The 16,041-nt window shown below is 42.4% G+C and overlaps 1 protein-coding gene across 1 annotated transcript in view; it reads left to right on the top strand.

The window, feature by feature from the left end:
- Positions 1-15,445, top strand: part of ARHGAP23 (Rho GTPase activating protein 23) — a 126,006-nt gene extending 110,561 nt beyond the window's left edge. The window contains 3 exon segments of the mRNA XM_042472676.1: positions 812-905; positions 7,868-7,899; positions 9,352-15,445. Coding sequence (XP_042328610.1) covers positions 812-905; positions 7,868-7,899; positions 9,352-10,548 — 1,323 coding nt within the window. The 3' untranslated portion in view covers positions 10,549-15,445.
- Positions 15,446-16,041: the final 596 nt, after the last annotated feature.

Below are 16,041 nucleotides of genomic sequence, written 5' to 3'. Positions count from 1 at the left end.
AAATATAGAAAGGAGCAAAAATTACCTGGAAAATGACACAGATTTTTAAAAAAATAGGAGTGGATTAGTGCCCTCAAAAGTGAGGCTTAGGGGGCTACATGCAGCCATGGACTTCATATTCTCCTGGCATGAATATGCCACCATTGTTGGTTCTTTAACTCATCTTTGGTTAAATAAACTCTCTTTGACTCCAGTCCAACCTTAGGAACTGTAGGAACACTTATCCAGGGAGAGATCCATGAGGAATGAAGGATGACTCACTTGCCCCTTTGTCCCAACATTAGATGAGGCATCCACTTGTTTCCTTTCAGCTGTACTCTTTAATGGAATATTATGGCATTGCTGTGGGATGTGGGAGGAAATCTAGAGAAGCAGTTCTCACCCTCCCCTCCAACTTCTCCTTAGTATAATGGGCTCTTGGTATCAGCTGGGGTTTGGTTCCAGGATCCCCATGGATATCATAATCCATGGATTCTCAAGTCCTGTTAAATATAATGAGTAGTAAAATGGTGTTCCTTATATATAACAGCAAAATCAAGGTTTGGTTTTTGGAATTTATACATATGCTTGAAACCATGGAATGGAAAGAATCCATGGATATGGAGGGTCAACTGTATTGAAGAAAGAATGTAGGAAGGGAGGAAATGGTGGAGCTCTGAGTTTTAAAGTCATGGGATACTGTGCTCCTGCAGTGTGCCTCAATCCACTTCAACACATGTTGGCCAAACAGAAAGAAACATCCAGGAAGCACTGCACCTCTGAAAGGCAACTTAAGCCTTTCTTCCTAACAGCATATGTATCAATTTCACAGACCCCTGTAGATGAACAGGAGGCGCAGTCAGTGCCGAATATTGAGTACCTCCTGCCCAACATTGGAAGGACTGCAGCACCAGGGGATGCTTCAGGTGAGTAGACACAGAGGCCTCTAGGGATAAACCAATGACCATGGAATTTCCCAGAACACAATATCTTGAATGGGGTTGTCTAGCTTGGTCTCTCTGTCAGAGGTCTCCTTAGTGGCTCCCTTATTTATTTATTTGTCAGTCAAGCCTCTCACATTCTACATTCTCCTCTCATTATCTAACGTACACAACCCTCGCTCTGATTTCCCTTAGGTATGTGAATTTCCTTTAGCTTCCTGTAGTTGGCCTCCCATGTCTCACCCATTCCTGGAGTCCAGATCATCCCTGAGACAACAAAACAGAAGTTCTGGCCCCTTCTGAAAAATATTCACGTTTGGGCTGTTCTCCAGTGGAAGAGAATTCCATGTATTTTTAAAATATATATATTTATACTGCCTTTCTCTTAAATTGGAGAAAGGCAGTTGTGCAACTTACAGGGAACATCTCCTTTCCTTGTGTGATGCTGGTTGCAATGTTGGCAACAAAACCCACCTCCCCCCACACCCCCAGCATAATAGCATAGTTCTTATTTTAAAAAAGGTATGCATAGCTATTTCCACCTAGTCTACACTTTCACCTGAGTGCTCTTTTAAGAAACCCAAGTTTTTAGCACTGGAGAGGGACCTTGCCTGAATTTCAGTTGTAGTTCTTAATATTAATGGGGAGGTATTGTTTAAGTGTTTGTTTTTTTCTCCCTCTGCTATTTATGGACTTCCTTAACTTTATTGCTGTCTTTCTTCCTTCTCTTCATCTTCTTTCTCCTCCTGTTCCTCCTCCTTCCTACTCCAGCGGATCTGCCGGAGCTCTAGAGCTGGTACAGTGTGGGTGTGCTCTGGTGTTTATGCACTAATTCCATTGGATGATTACGAGAAACTGAGGCAGGCAGAGAGGGGAAAAGCAGGACCTGGGTTCTGGTCACTCATTGGACATGTTGACCAATGACAAAGATGGCATATGCCATAGGGGCAATATTGGGGATGATTTTGCTCTTCCAGTTGATGATCTTTCTGTTGATTTGGAATAAAGGTTAAGGTTGTGTCACCCTTCAAGGGTAGGGACCTGATTCCACAAGGCAAGTCTTTGGAAATAGTCTATCTAATGGGCACTGAACTGTGTCCATTCAGAATTCTCACCTTTAATTTCTAACAAAACTACTGAGAAGGGCTGTTCCAGATGAGGCTTTTATCATGCAATTGCCTTCCCTCATTCACAGAATTTTGCAGGGAATCTAGAAATTGTAATCTCCCAATTCTACCCCCTTTGTGTTTTCCCACCATATCTTTCATCTCTTATCTTTAATCACACATACACAGTCATAGGAAGGGGTGGAATAGGTATGCCATATCTTTTGGCTGGTAGCACTATCACCTCTTTGAACGTAGTCAAACATTTTGAGTCAATGCAAAACACTGATTTCGGCAGAGAGTAAAGGCAGCTCATTCTTATATCTGATATCTCTGATAATTCCAGCACAGGGTCTGATCATATAGCAGACTATAGGGTTGTAATAACTGGCTAATTTTCTTCTCAAAGGAAAGGATGTTTAACCATTTTTCCCAACTGCAAGAAAGTCTGCAAAAATAGTGCAGTTTTAGATGACTTCTTGCAAATTGGGGCAGTCTGTACCACACCTTTATTGCAATGAAAGATCACCCAGAATAGTTTGCTTGTCCAGAACAATCTACTTATACGACAACTGTAACTTCAAAACCTGAGTTTTAGTTGTCTTTCTTCTCTGTCAGATGAAGAGTTCTATGTGACCTGAAAGCCTAAGGCCTAAATCCAGTTGCTTGTTAGGCTAGAGCAGACCCACTGAATAAGTTACTAAATGGCTTCTGTAAGTGCTTATTTGGTCAATGGCTGTGCTCTAGTTGGAACTAGCATTTGGATTTAGACCTGAGGTTTTTGCACCAATGAATATTAGTTCAGTGAAAGCAATTGCTTTAACTATTTTGTATTCAATTTACACATTAAACAACGGCTTTGATCTGAAAAAGTTAGACTGCCCTCTCTGCCTTCCCTCAGTCTCGTTATCATCAGCCACTAATTTCATGGGGGCATGGTGGGGGGCAGGCTTTGGACATAGTGGACCGTGGGGGCCATCCATGATATTGTCTATTGGTTTCATTGTCACTGACATTGCTGTGGCGATTTGTGTGTATGTTTGTGTGCTAAGGCGGGTATGATACTGTGCAAATAGCCTGGCTGGTCCTGTGCTCCTTTGCCCCATGAGTAGGAAAAGGTACAACTGAATGCCTGACTTATTTCTTAGAATTTCCACTTGTGCTGCTCTCCCTTTGGGCTTGCCACACCCGTCACTGCTTTGGGTCTTTCACCCTCTTGCCCTCTGCTTTCTTTTCGCTGGATGTTTTTGCCCTGGTTTTTCATTTTGTTAAGGAGCACACAAGCAGAGGTGCCCAGATGAGTCTGCACTGCCATTACTTGAATTTTAGGCCACTCCAAACATCTGGGCAACATCTGCTACCAGATCTGTTTGGCATAGTGCACTAAATGTCTTGATAACTTAACTAGGGCAGCCAGACTCTGTTTCTGAGCTTACTGCAAAATACTCACCACTACTTATTTATTTGTTCTTCATGGCTGTGTGGGATGCAAGATATGCCCCCCCCCCCCCGAGCTTCATCGATGGCAGCTGCTCCTTAGAGACTAAGGACTGAAATCCTAAAATGGTACTGCATTGCTGGGTGCTCTTCCGGTTTACATATCCATTGGGGGTATATTTTTGTTTATTTAATATATATATGTATTTATTAACAATATCAAGTTACCCAATAAGATTAGGATCAAAATCCTCTATCATGGTGTATGCTATGTAACTTTATGTACACTTAGCTACGTAGCAGAGGCAGTAAGAAAACTTGTTAGTGAATTGTGGAGATTTGTAACATGACACTGGCAAGAGTGTCCCAGTGTGCATTACTACAAGAGTATTCCAATGTGCTAGTGTCCTGATGCACAACAAGATTGATTCACAGCCCTGATGTGTGTTGGTCCTAATGTGCATTGGTCATTTTTCTGGCTCCTCTATATAGTAATGTAACAGTAGTGCTTTACAGAATATGAATGTCACAAAATTACTCGATTCTGATTCATGCAGATCTAAATCCACTTATAAAGACATAAGTCCCCAGCAGGATTCTAGCCAAATCTCTGGGCAGTTTGCAATAGGAATAAAAATGTTGTAATACAGTATGACCCCCATATGCACAAATTCAGTACGAGCGGTTTCACTTACCCATTTCTGAAAGAAAAGTTCTATCTAGGCATTTGTAGGTCCTCCAGTGCGATTCTATGGTCAACGTCTACCCCAAGCATACCATAGATTTATCCCATGATTCTATGGTATGCTTGGGCCAGAAGTCATTCATCTCACTGAAAATAATAGGGATCCACGTGAATATGGGGAATTTGTATGGAACAGTTATAAATCATAAGAATAAAAATATTTAAAAATAGCAAGCATCAAAATGATGGTCTCAAACACTGAAGCAACTTCACTAACATTCAAAAGAACGTTGCAAGTTTTAATATACAGTATATATCAGTTTCATAAAGCTTGGGAAAACAAAAAATGTCTTCAGTTCTGCTAAGAGGTGCAGAGTTGGGGTAGTGGCAGCTCTTTCCTCAATAGCTACCCTGTTAACAGGTGTGCTCTTGAAACAGGTGTGAACTCACACATGTTCTGAGAATACACATCAATAAGGGATCTTTGCACCTTGGATGTAGCACGTCATGACAGATTGGTCCTAGGTGCTCGCACTTACAGTTACTTCTCAAAATTATATATATATATATATATATATATATATATATATATATATATCACATAATCAAAACATACATAGTAATTATATTGGAGATTAGCAAATATTATTGTAGAAATTCCAGCAGAGAGTCAATTAGCTCATAATTGAAAAACACATACATACTACGCAAATAAACCAAATAACTAGATGAATGAAATACAGTTCATGAATCAGAGTTTGCTGAAGGTGAGGAAATGAACTCAAAGAAGGCATTCATAGTAGAAGGGAAAGGCTATGAGGCTTTTGAAACAAGAACATGATTGCAAGGCTAGCATAGGTTACAGTGAGCTTGGATTATGGTTCTGGGAAATAGCAGAGGTTATAGCAAAGCAAAATGGAAGGACTAGGAAATACGACAGGAGGAACTGAACCTTAAAAAGAAGTCTACTTGTAAGCCTAATCTAGTAGATTACCAGGGCAAAGGCTACATTAAATAGCTGGGATCCTGTCCCAAAGATATAATCTGTCCTTTGGTAAAGGCACCTGATCCCGTCTGATCTTAGAAGCTAAGCAGGATTAGCTGTGGTTAGTACTTGGATGGGAGACTGCCAAGGAAAACCAGGTGTTGTAGGCTATATTTCAGAGGGAGGAACTGGCCAGACTACTTCTGAGTATTCCTTGCCTAAAAATGTATGAATTTCATGGGGTTGCCATAAATTGACAGGCTGCTGGAAAGTGTGTGCATGCTCACACACACACACACAGTATCACTGGGGGGGGGTCTGAGAGCTGTAGTTAAAATGTTTTCAAAGTCTGCTATTTCCCCCAACCTCATTGAGGCCTGGATAGTTTACAACCCATCAAACAAAATTCAGCCGAACAACCATATATTGTGTGAGAGCTTGACAGTCCCTCTGTTTTGCATTTCCAAGATGTAGCAAAACAAGGAGGCTCACTAAACCTGTCTGCAACTGCCATACTTGACCTGGATCCATTTTATTTTGGTTGGCCACACTGTATACAAGTATGGCTTGTTTCACTAGGCAGACCTCTGTCTGGCATGTTCCCTTTTGCAGTTAACATTCAACATGTGCACAGAGACATTAAGACAGTGGGCATAATGGGAAATTTAGTTCATCATATGTGAAGGGTGTCAGGTTCAGGAGAGCTGCATTAAAATATTTCTTTCTGGCTCATTCAGGACATTGGGATTAAATCCAGTACTGCAGCCACCAGGCTGTGAGTTCAATCCCAGGCAGGGCTCCAAGGTCCACTCAGCCTTCCATCCTTGCATAGGTCAGTAACATGAATACCCAGCTTGTTGGGGGCAATTGGATTACACATTGAAAAAAACTTAGGGAGTGTTAGTTCATAGATAAGCAATATAGAAATGTGCTTGCTATTGCTATTCTGTAGGCCACTTTGCAGGGGCCAGCAGTAGTAATAGTGGAGATCAGATGTTGCACAGGTGTTCCATTGGATTCACCCTTCCATTTGCAACACTTCTTGGCCTATCCACTAGTCCTTCACTAAATTCAACTGGCTTTGTTCTACTAACCTTCTTCACAGCATTGCTGTTTTCAGATGGGTTAATGCACCAGACACCATTGCAGATGTACCTGTCTTTTCATTCATCCAAGTTATCTCTGTTTCCAGGGTGCTTGATGTATTCTCTGTTCTTTTGTTTTCATTTGTTTGGCCATCAACTAGTACATTGATTTATATTTTAAAAAAACACAAAGCAAAACAATGCAAAGCATGGTGTCCAGCTATCTGTCCGTGTATCCATCTGTTTGTTTCAGATTCATTTGTGTGGTCCTGGGAGTAGGTTTATGAACACTTGGGAGAGAGCTTCCTTTCCTTGAACTATTTAGCGATCTCAAACGAACATATAAATACTTTTGTTTGTGATTTTGTTACAGTAAGGGCCCAACATATCTTCCTTTTTTAAAAGAGGTGCACTCTTGTAATCTACACATTTTCTTGATTCAGTGTTGTAAGGCCTTTTCCTCCAGCAACAAATGACATATCTGCATTATTCAGCTAACTGGGGGAAAAAATAAAAATTTTAGTTAAATGTTTGTCAAAATGAATGTGAAGGTGTTGGAGCAGATGACCATAGATATTCCAAGAACCTCTGAATTAAAGATACATTTTTGAAATTTTAACTCTGAAATTGGAGGTGAATTTCTACAGGCTACTTTTGGGGGTGTATGTCAGTGGTGAGAGAACCATAAATACTGTAGTCATAAGCAGCCATTGGGATATCCAGAGAGCACGTTGTGGTCATAATAATGAGATTGTCATATGTGAGGGGCAATGAGTCCCTGACTGCTCTCTCCTTGAGTGAAGAAGAAATGTAGCAAGTGTATGTGCTAAGGAGCCAGCTGTGTATACCCAAGGAAGTATTGGTTTGCCTCCAAGCCATTTCCAACTTACGGCAACCTCTGTCATGGGTTTTCTTCTTGCCAAGATTTGCTCAGAAGGGTTTTGCTTTTTCCTTCCTCTGAGACTGAGAATGTGTGACTTGCCCAGTGGGTTTCCATGGCTGAGCAGGGATTTGAAACTGGGTCTCCAGAATCATAGCACAATGCCCAAATCAGTTTGCCATGCTGCAACTCTCAAGTGTTTCTGTAATGACCAAAATTGAAGTGTAATTTCACAAAATTTAAGAATCAGCTGAGCTAACATAGTTTCAATGCGAGATTCAAAGCTGACATAAAAATCACTCCCATGCATCTCTGTCTACATAAAGCTCTGGTTTGGATGCATTCTTCCAAGTTAAGGATGGACAAATTTGGTAGGACTGCAACTCTCATCTGCCCTGGTCAGCATAGCCAGTGGTGAGAGATGATGGCAGTTGTGGTCCGACAACATCTGGAGGACCACACCTCCACCCCCCGTTTATGCTACCTGCTACCAGGATAGCTGCTTGCAGAGTTAAAAAGGAGATTTTGCAACACAGGGCAAAATCTCTTGAACAGCCCTCCTTTTGTGGGCATCCTGCACCTTAGCTCTGCTCTATTAATACAGGAGTGTGGCATGTTTTAAAAAGAGTGTACAAACATTGATGGGAAGTCACTGGACCAAAGTATTCATCTGCTCTGGTAGTCATGCACCCTCCCTCCCTACTTCCCTAAAGCTGCCCCACTTCTAACTAATGTTCTTTCTTTTTTGTTTCTTCATTGATCCTTGCAGATTCAACCAACAGTGGCTCAGCTAAATCAAAGGTAAGAGCCCCTCTGTGCCATAAACTTTGAGTAAAGGTTTGGAATGGGGTGATTGTGCACAGGAGTTTTCAGACTTTGCTCCAACCTCACTCATCTGCAGTTGGTATTGTTTTCATACTTTTAGTCTCTCCATCATTCAGATACACAAGCTTTTACAGTACAGTGGGCCCTCCCCTGATGCAGGGGATCCATTCCGGATTCCCCCGGATAAGGGGAAATTCACATATGCTCGTGTCCCATTGAAAACAATGGGACATGGGTGCACGGCGGTGCGGGTGCGCACACCATTACTTTTCTCCCCGCTTGGCTTCCGTGTAGGCTGGAAGCCGCGTATAGTGTGTCCACGTGTGGTGCACTGTATAAATTATTTGTGCACTTGGTGAAGGTCAAAATAGACTCTGAAATTCATCCTGACCATCTCTCTCAATGAATGCAATCACACCCATCTTTTCCTGCCTATTTTAAATTTGATTGCCTGTTCCATTTTTTTAAAAAAAAGAAATTACTAGATGGTTGGCTGGCTATGGATGTTGTTGATTTAGGATTTTTGGTAGCAATCCATTTTCTGTCCTAAAGGGCAGGGAAGGCTAAGGTGTTTCAGCCACATACCTTCTTTGCTTGCTGTTAGAATGCATATATTGTTGTGTATATGAGAGTTAATAATTCCATTGTTTCCATCAGGGGTGCACAACTGTGCAGGACTCAGGGGCCAAATTTCAACTCCCCTCAAACCTCCACAGTTCTTTCCCTTCCAAAATAATGTCTGGAAATGACATCACACTTTCTGTTGCCATTTTAGAGGAGGTAAAAGAAAAGTTTCTGAAAGAGTGTGGGAGTTCTGAAAGTATTTTGGGGGGATGAGAGATTGGAGGGACTTCAGATGTGATTTTCTGGTGATTTTGTCTGCAAATTATGCATTTTTTAAAAAAAAAATCAGGAGTTTCAGGGGACTGAGGGGTTCAGGAGGCACAAAAGGTTGTCCAGGCCCATGGGCCACACTGTAACCAGCCCCTATTTGCATGCTGTTTTATCTGTGGCTGATAGAGGGGAGAAACAAGACTGTGCTCTCCTCTTTCAAACTCACTTCAGCTACTGAAGTTACAGGTACAGGATCATGCCCGTGCATCTTGTGTAGCTGCTGCCTTGGATTCTGTGACCACTTTACCTTGTGGATTAGAAACACCATTCTGAATGCAAGCATATATTTTTTTAAAAAAGAGGGTGTGGACAGCTATGCATTTGTCCCCTTTGAGCAAAAACAAAACAAAACCTATTTCTAGGGGTAAAACATCTGCATTTTCTTTCTTGGGCATGTGAACTTTTTTGTGATTTAAGGGATTATTATCCCAAGGTCAACCAGTCATACAAACTAGACTAGCACTAGCAAATACTTCTATTATATCTTCTCTTTGGCCACTTCCTCCCTTGTGCTTTTTTTGCCCCTGCTCACAGGTTTCTTGGGGCTCACGGAAGGAGCACTACCACAAGGAGATGCTTGCCATCTCCTTCATCTCAGCTGTCAACCGCAAGAGGAAGAAGCGGAGAGAGGCCAAGCGTTTTGGGAGCAGCACAGATGATGACTCTGAGCATGAGTTGGCTGCCAGGAGAGATGGGGAGGAAGAGGCAGCGGTTGAGGAGGAAGAAAGAGAGGCTGAAGGGCTCAGGAGCAGCAGGGGCAAAGGCCCAGTGCCTGATGGGCAGAGTATTCCAGAGTCCTCTGCAAAACTGGAATCAGAGTTGGAAGAAAGAAAGCTGGTGGCACCTCGGGTGACTCCTGAACCAGCACCAGATGCCCGCTCGATTGTGTCAGGTTACTCCACCCTGTCCACCATTGATCGCAGCCTGTGCTCTGAGGTGCAGTCAGTAGCAGAGAGCCGTGGGGAGGAGGCAGATGATGAGCGAAGTGAGTTTAGCCATGTAGAGACGGACACTGAGAATGGTTTTGGCCCAGGGCAGGCTGGGTTGCTCCCAGAAGGAACTGGGATGACAGCATCAGGAAAAGGGGGAACTACTGTGTCTGACAAAGGATCCCACAACCGAGCCTCCTTCAGCTCTCATCACCTAATGCAGTGTGATACCCTAGCACGCCGCAAACTCTCGAGGCCCCGACACAACAGTGAGGCCTCTTCCAAGGGCTCCACTGAAGCATCCAGTTCAAGTTTGCCAGGCAGCCAGGAGTCACTGCAACCTGCAAGTGTCACAGAGGCCCATATCCGGCCTTCCCTTACAGAGCAGCTGCGCCTTCGCTTTCGTGGCTCAGCGGATGACATGCTGGCAGTGCGCCTCCGCAAGCCACACTCGCCTGAGACACGGCGTAAGAAGAACAGTTGGCGGCGCCACACTGTGGTGGTGCCTGGCAGCCTGAAGGACCTCAACTACAATGAGTGGAAGGAGCATCATGTGTTGGGAGCTCATGAGGCTACCTGCCCTCTAGACTCTTCAAGCAGAGATGCCCTGAAGGACAACAAGGACTCTGGACTTAGCAGCCTGGAGTCGACAAAGGCTCGGCCTTCTTCATCCACACTTGGGAGCGTGGTAGCTCCTAGCCATCAGGCGAGTAGTGAGCAGCAACAGCACTGTAAGGGCAGTTCTGAGGGGTGCTCAACTCCCCGACGTACAGCCTCCTTACGCTTTCACCAGTGTCTCTAGGTTGCCTACTGTGGAAGCTCTTGTTTGAATGGCTGAGGAGCCTCAACCTGAAAATGGAAGTGGGTGGCCATAGATGCAGCTCCTCACTTGTGCTCCTACTGCTGGCCTGCCTTGTTTTCTTCAATACCTCAGTCTTCAGTGCAGAGAGTTTCTCTCCCAAACCCCAGCCTACCCTGGTCAAACTTTCTGATCCCTTTCTCCCTGGTGTTAACAACACCCTTATTATTTGTGACTTGTGAATTTATTTATTCCCCTACCCCCCTCATTCCCCCAGGGTGGTTACTGGAGAAAAGTTGCAGTAGATGGGGCTTGGGTCAGGGCTGTTGACTCAGGAGGGTCATATCTTGGTTTGGTTCTAAGAAGTTATCTAGGTGATGGGATGGTCAGGTCCATTCTTGATTCCAGTTGCTGGTCCACTGCATGTTAATTTCAGGGCATGTTTTTGAAGGAGAAGGCACATAGATGAACAGACATCAGAATTGCTCCAGATTTCTGAACAAGAGTCTCTTCATACTCATCTCTGCCTCATTTCTCCCAGTCTAGTTTGCCTTTTCTGTGTTGAAGTGAGGCAGGGCCTAAAGCTGGGGAAACCAGATCAGAGATATCCATGGATGCAAGCCTGTATTTCCATTTGACCACTGCCAAAGCAATGTTACCAATCAAACCTGTTACATGCTATTCTGCCTCTGGAGGCCACCATTTTTATGGTGAGGGACTCCTCCTCTTCTTCTTCCTCCCCTTCCCATTCTTCTCACTAATATTTAAATGGTAACCAACTGTAGCAGTACCGAAGGCTGTTAATGGGTCCTCATAAAACACCCACTGCCCACTTTGTGCCTTTCCCTAAGATTAGTGAATGAGTACCCAATTCCTAAATTTCCCAGCAAGAATTTCCAAGGTTTGTGCTGAGGGGACAAATCCTCTTCTGTCCCAGTGCATATCCTGCAGGCCCATAGAGACCATCTTACAGATGGAAAAAGCAAAAGCAGAGAAACATCATGGCCCTGAAGAGGCATGTGGCTTTTACCATACTTAAAAGGCCTTGCTGTTCTTCAACATGACTTTCATAGCCTTTGTTTTCCAAGGACTCCGAGGGGGTCTGTGTCACTCTAAAGATGTGCACTTCTAGAATTACACTTCTCCCTTGATTCCTTTGCCCCTCTTAATGATTTTAAGATGCCTGAAGCCTCAGTTATGAATGCTATCTCCACTGGTAGCTTCAGTTAGAAGTGTGCTGAATCCTTTGGCAAGTGTATTATGGTATCTGCCTCCTTGAGCACTTGTGAATCTTTTAAAGACTTTTCTGCTCAGCTGCTCAGAACTTGAAGGAAGAGTTTCCAGGTATTGGATTATCTCCCTGTTCTTTCTCTTCTCATAGCACTTTGTACAGACCATGAGGTAGTTTCAGAATCTGATCAGTAAGGTTCCCAGTGTACAGTGTAAAGGGATGCAGCGTCTGGAGTAGAAAATACGGTTGTTGTGCAAATGGGAATTTAGCTGACTGTGTTAACAGTTGTAATAGATCTTTTGTTACTTTTGGTGCTAAAGAGGATGTGTGGGGTGAGCCACCTTTCGTTGCCCTAAGTGGCACAGGACATGTAAACTACCATACGCTAACCTCATGCCACTTCCATATAAACTCCATCCACCCTCAACCCACTGCACTACAGAAAAGCAAGAGAGCAGTGTGTGTTAAGTATAGGGACTGTGTGATTTGCAGGGTGGGGCAGATGACAAGCACATCTGATTCCCTTTCCAGTGCCTCTGTACAGCTATGCCATATCAGAGTCAGAGATTTTTTAAAAAAACTTGGCTTTTAGAATTCCCACAGTAAAAATTCTAAGTATTCCATTCAGACCTTTGCCAGCAATGACTCATATGCCAAACACTACCATTTTGTTTTATGCATTTGCTCTCCAAATGTTACTCTCTCAGAAAAAACAACACTTTGACTCTGGCTGGTGCTAAATGTATTTTTAACAGTGTCTTCCATTCTTGGTTTTCTCACAACATTGGATAGAAGCAGTCAAGGGTCTCCTTTCTATCTTGCACATCAGGGCAAAGTTATCATGCTTATGTGTTTTACGAAGTGGAAGACCTCTTAGATTCCCACCCACCCCCCCCAGTCTTTGTAGACTTTCATGTGTTCAGCAAAGCACATGATAAAAAGGGGGAACACGTTCAGTGAATAAATAGGGGAGGTATTCTTTAACATTTGGAGACTCTGAGTCTATGAAGTGCATGAGTTGCCACCCTGTTTACTGGTCACTTTGCAAACAGCATCACTTCAGAAGTTACATGATAGTCTTGGGGCAAAAAAAAATCAAGCCTCACCATGAGGTGGGTTTTTTGTTTTCCATTTTTTAAAAAAACCTTTCTTGCTTCCACACAGATAACTTTCTAGCAACAAACTCATCTGGTCATGTCAACAGTTAGCTACATTTGATTCAAATATTTTTGTATCTGTAATTTTCGAGGAAACATTGGCCTTTGTTCCTGTCATTAAGTTCGGAGGGTGGCTCTGAGCAGGTTGCTAGATGCCTAGCCTACTCCACAAAGCTAAGCAGCCACTTTGAGCTCACTGGAGAAATAGCAGGATTCAAACATCATAGGTAAAATGTGGGAAATACTAAATTCCACCATTTGGAAATGACCCTTAGGAGGATTGAATTCAAAGATATAGCCGTGTTAGTCTATAGAATCAGTATGTAGAGAGATCTTGTAGCATCTTTGAGACTAACTGAAAGAAGTTGGCAGCATGAGCTTTCATAGACAAGTTTACTTCCCCAAATGCATCTGAGGAAGTACTTGAGTCTGTGAAAGCTCATGCTGCCAACTTCTTTCTTTCAGTTGGTCTCAACAGTACCGCAGGATGATAATTGCTGCTTTTAGTCTATGCAGACTAGCCCTCTATTACATATTTATATCACCTTTCCTCTGAGCAGGGCAGCCTGTGTGGCCTCTTCCTTTTCACAACCAGTTGAGAAGTGGTTGTCTGGTTCACATTGTTTCCAGTCTTAATAAACCATGGTTTATGATTTGCATTTCAGAATCATCCACTCCCGTCACATACTGGTTCGCTCAATCCTCCCATCACATATTTACATTGGCACTTCATTTCTGACTTCTGTTAAGGCCCCATTTCCCTATTATGTCCAAAGTGGGGAGCTTTGGTTTAATGAAAAGTTAACAGCCAGGATAACAAGCCAAAACACTCATGCAAGGGGAAGAGCAAATGAGAAAGGATTATGTCAACCAATACATTGGCTTGACAGCAAGCTGTGCTGATTGCATAAGGATTTGAACTCTGGTTTCCCAACACCTTAATCACATCACAGTGACTGCAGGTGCTGCACACATTTGGTGATATTTTTTGTGGTTGTTCATTTGTCCATGCTTTACAAATATCCCACACAGGTTGCCAAGTGTATTTCAGTGAAAGTTATCCTAAGGTACAGCTGTGAGTCATCAAGTGACAGGCATGCATGTAACAACCATGACCGCATAGGCCTAGCAATGTGTAAAATGTGAGTGACATGGTTAGTAATATGTGAATTAATGCGCAACCTCTGTGTTGGTTTTTCCTCTTCACTTGCTGAGAGAATGAAGCCACAGATGGTTTAGCAATGGAGACACTGATACATATTTTTTAAAACTGCCATCTAACAAAAGCCATGTAGATTCAGCAACACCTAACCAAGTTTAGCAGATTGATGCCAACAAGTAACACCCAAAATTTTGCTCCAAGATCCAGTTTAAGTAGAACTTGGTTGTCAACCTATGTGATACATAGTATGCCAATAGTGGTAGATTGAATATAGAATTGAAATCCAACTGGAATTCAGGTATTGGCCTCATTCCTATTGTTTATTCTGACTACAGTAGAGCCATTGAATCAGTAAGATTTACCTATGTGTAGATTCACCATTCACCAAGTGATTGGATGGGTCTACTTTAGTTGGGACTAGCCAACAGGTTGACAGTCATTATCCCTTTACTCTTTCTTTTATGGAGACTTTCCCCACCTCCTCACTATAGCCTTTGGTCTAGTTGTAACCTCAGAGGGTAATCAATACATTGTGTGCAAAAATTTCCCTCGCAGGTAAAAAGTGTGTACAAGCATTCAGAGATCAAAAATTCTGTAGGAACTTTTATGATCATTTCTGTGCGGGGAAGAATTCTGTGCATAATACACTCTCCACTTTTGAGATATTCATGAATTCCACAGGGTTTCGACAAAGGGGGAGTTTTCATAAGGCAAATCCACAAACGGGCACAAAGGATACAAATTTGTGTTCATCCTATTAGGGACATAAAACAATGTTTAACACACAATACCAAATTTTTAAATGTGTATATTGCCTGTAATTTGTTTGAAAGTCGAAGCAAGAAATGTGCGATAGTGCACACTTCACGTGTTCTGGTCCACATCTTTGAGTCAATCTGTTGAGGCCTTGAGAAAGGAGTGTGCGGTGGTGTGCAGGTGTGAACTGAGAAGTGAGCAAAACTAAACTGTTTGCTATACTGTTATGCATTGTTCTTATCCTTTTATGCAACTCTTTGCTGTAAAGGGTTATTTTTCACTTTATTTTGTAAATAGCCTTTAAATGTGTAACATATGATAAAGAGTTTATAAGATCCTTTTTTTAAACAAACAAAGACGTTTTCGTTTGGCTTCTTTTAAAAGCTGGAGTTATACAACAGTGTTGATTTTTTTAAAAAAAGAAAACCCTGCCTGCATGCATGGTTTGTCCCTCTTCCTACATATGATGTACGACATCAGACATACCTATATGGTCAGCAAAACAACGGAAGAAACCCAAGTTCTGCTTTGAAAATAGCCTCAGAATTACAGTTATATATATATTGGAAATAAACTGGCTTATTCAGAGAACAAGTCTGTTTGCTTTTTTAAAACAAAAAGTTAACTGCTAGTTATAAAGATTGTGGCCAAGATTCTGTATCATGATCATTTTTTAATGACTGAATTGCGGAAATGCAAGAAAGCCCTGCTAGTCAATTGTGAAGATTTGCATAGGCAAAAGTTTTCCAAGGCATATCAGGTGTTTCTTATGTGTATCAGGCACTTCTGATGCAGATGATGATGCTGATCAGTGTTGCCAGTTTCTGGGGAATTCCCCAGAATCCATGGAATTTAATTAATTTATTTTTGGGGGATTTTGATTGAATAATAATAATATTGGGGAATTCTGGGGATTTTGGTAAAACATTCTGGGGGGTATCTTTGAGGCTTGTTGGCAACACTTCTGCTGATAGACACTGGGCACTTGTGACACAGATTGGGTACTCCTGTTGGACTGCAGAACTTAGCTGGTGTCCAGATGTGCATCAAGAGTACACTATGGTGCATCCGTCACTCCACTAGCTACTGTTGTGCAATGAACATCTGTATGTTGTAGTTGCATACTGATGTTGCAAAACTACTAAATTCTGTTCCCTACACATGTAAATCTATTTCCGAAGACACAGATA

The sequence above is a fragment of the Sceloporus undulatus genome, chromosome 6 (genome assembly GCF_019175285.1).
Source record: "Sceloporus undulatus isolate JIND9_A2432 ecotype Alabama chromosome 6, SceUnd_v1.1, whole genome shotgun sequence".
NCBI lineage: Eukaryota > Metazoa > Chordata > Lepidosauria > Squamata > Phrynosomatidae > Sceloporus > Sceloporus undulatus.
This window is presented reverse-complemented; position numbering and strand designations above follow the sequence as displayed.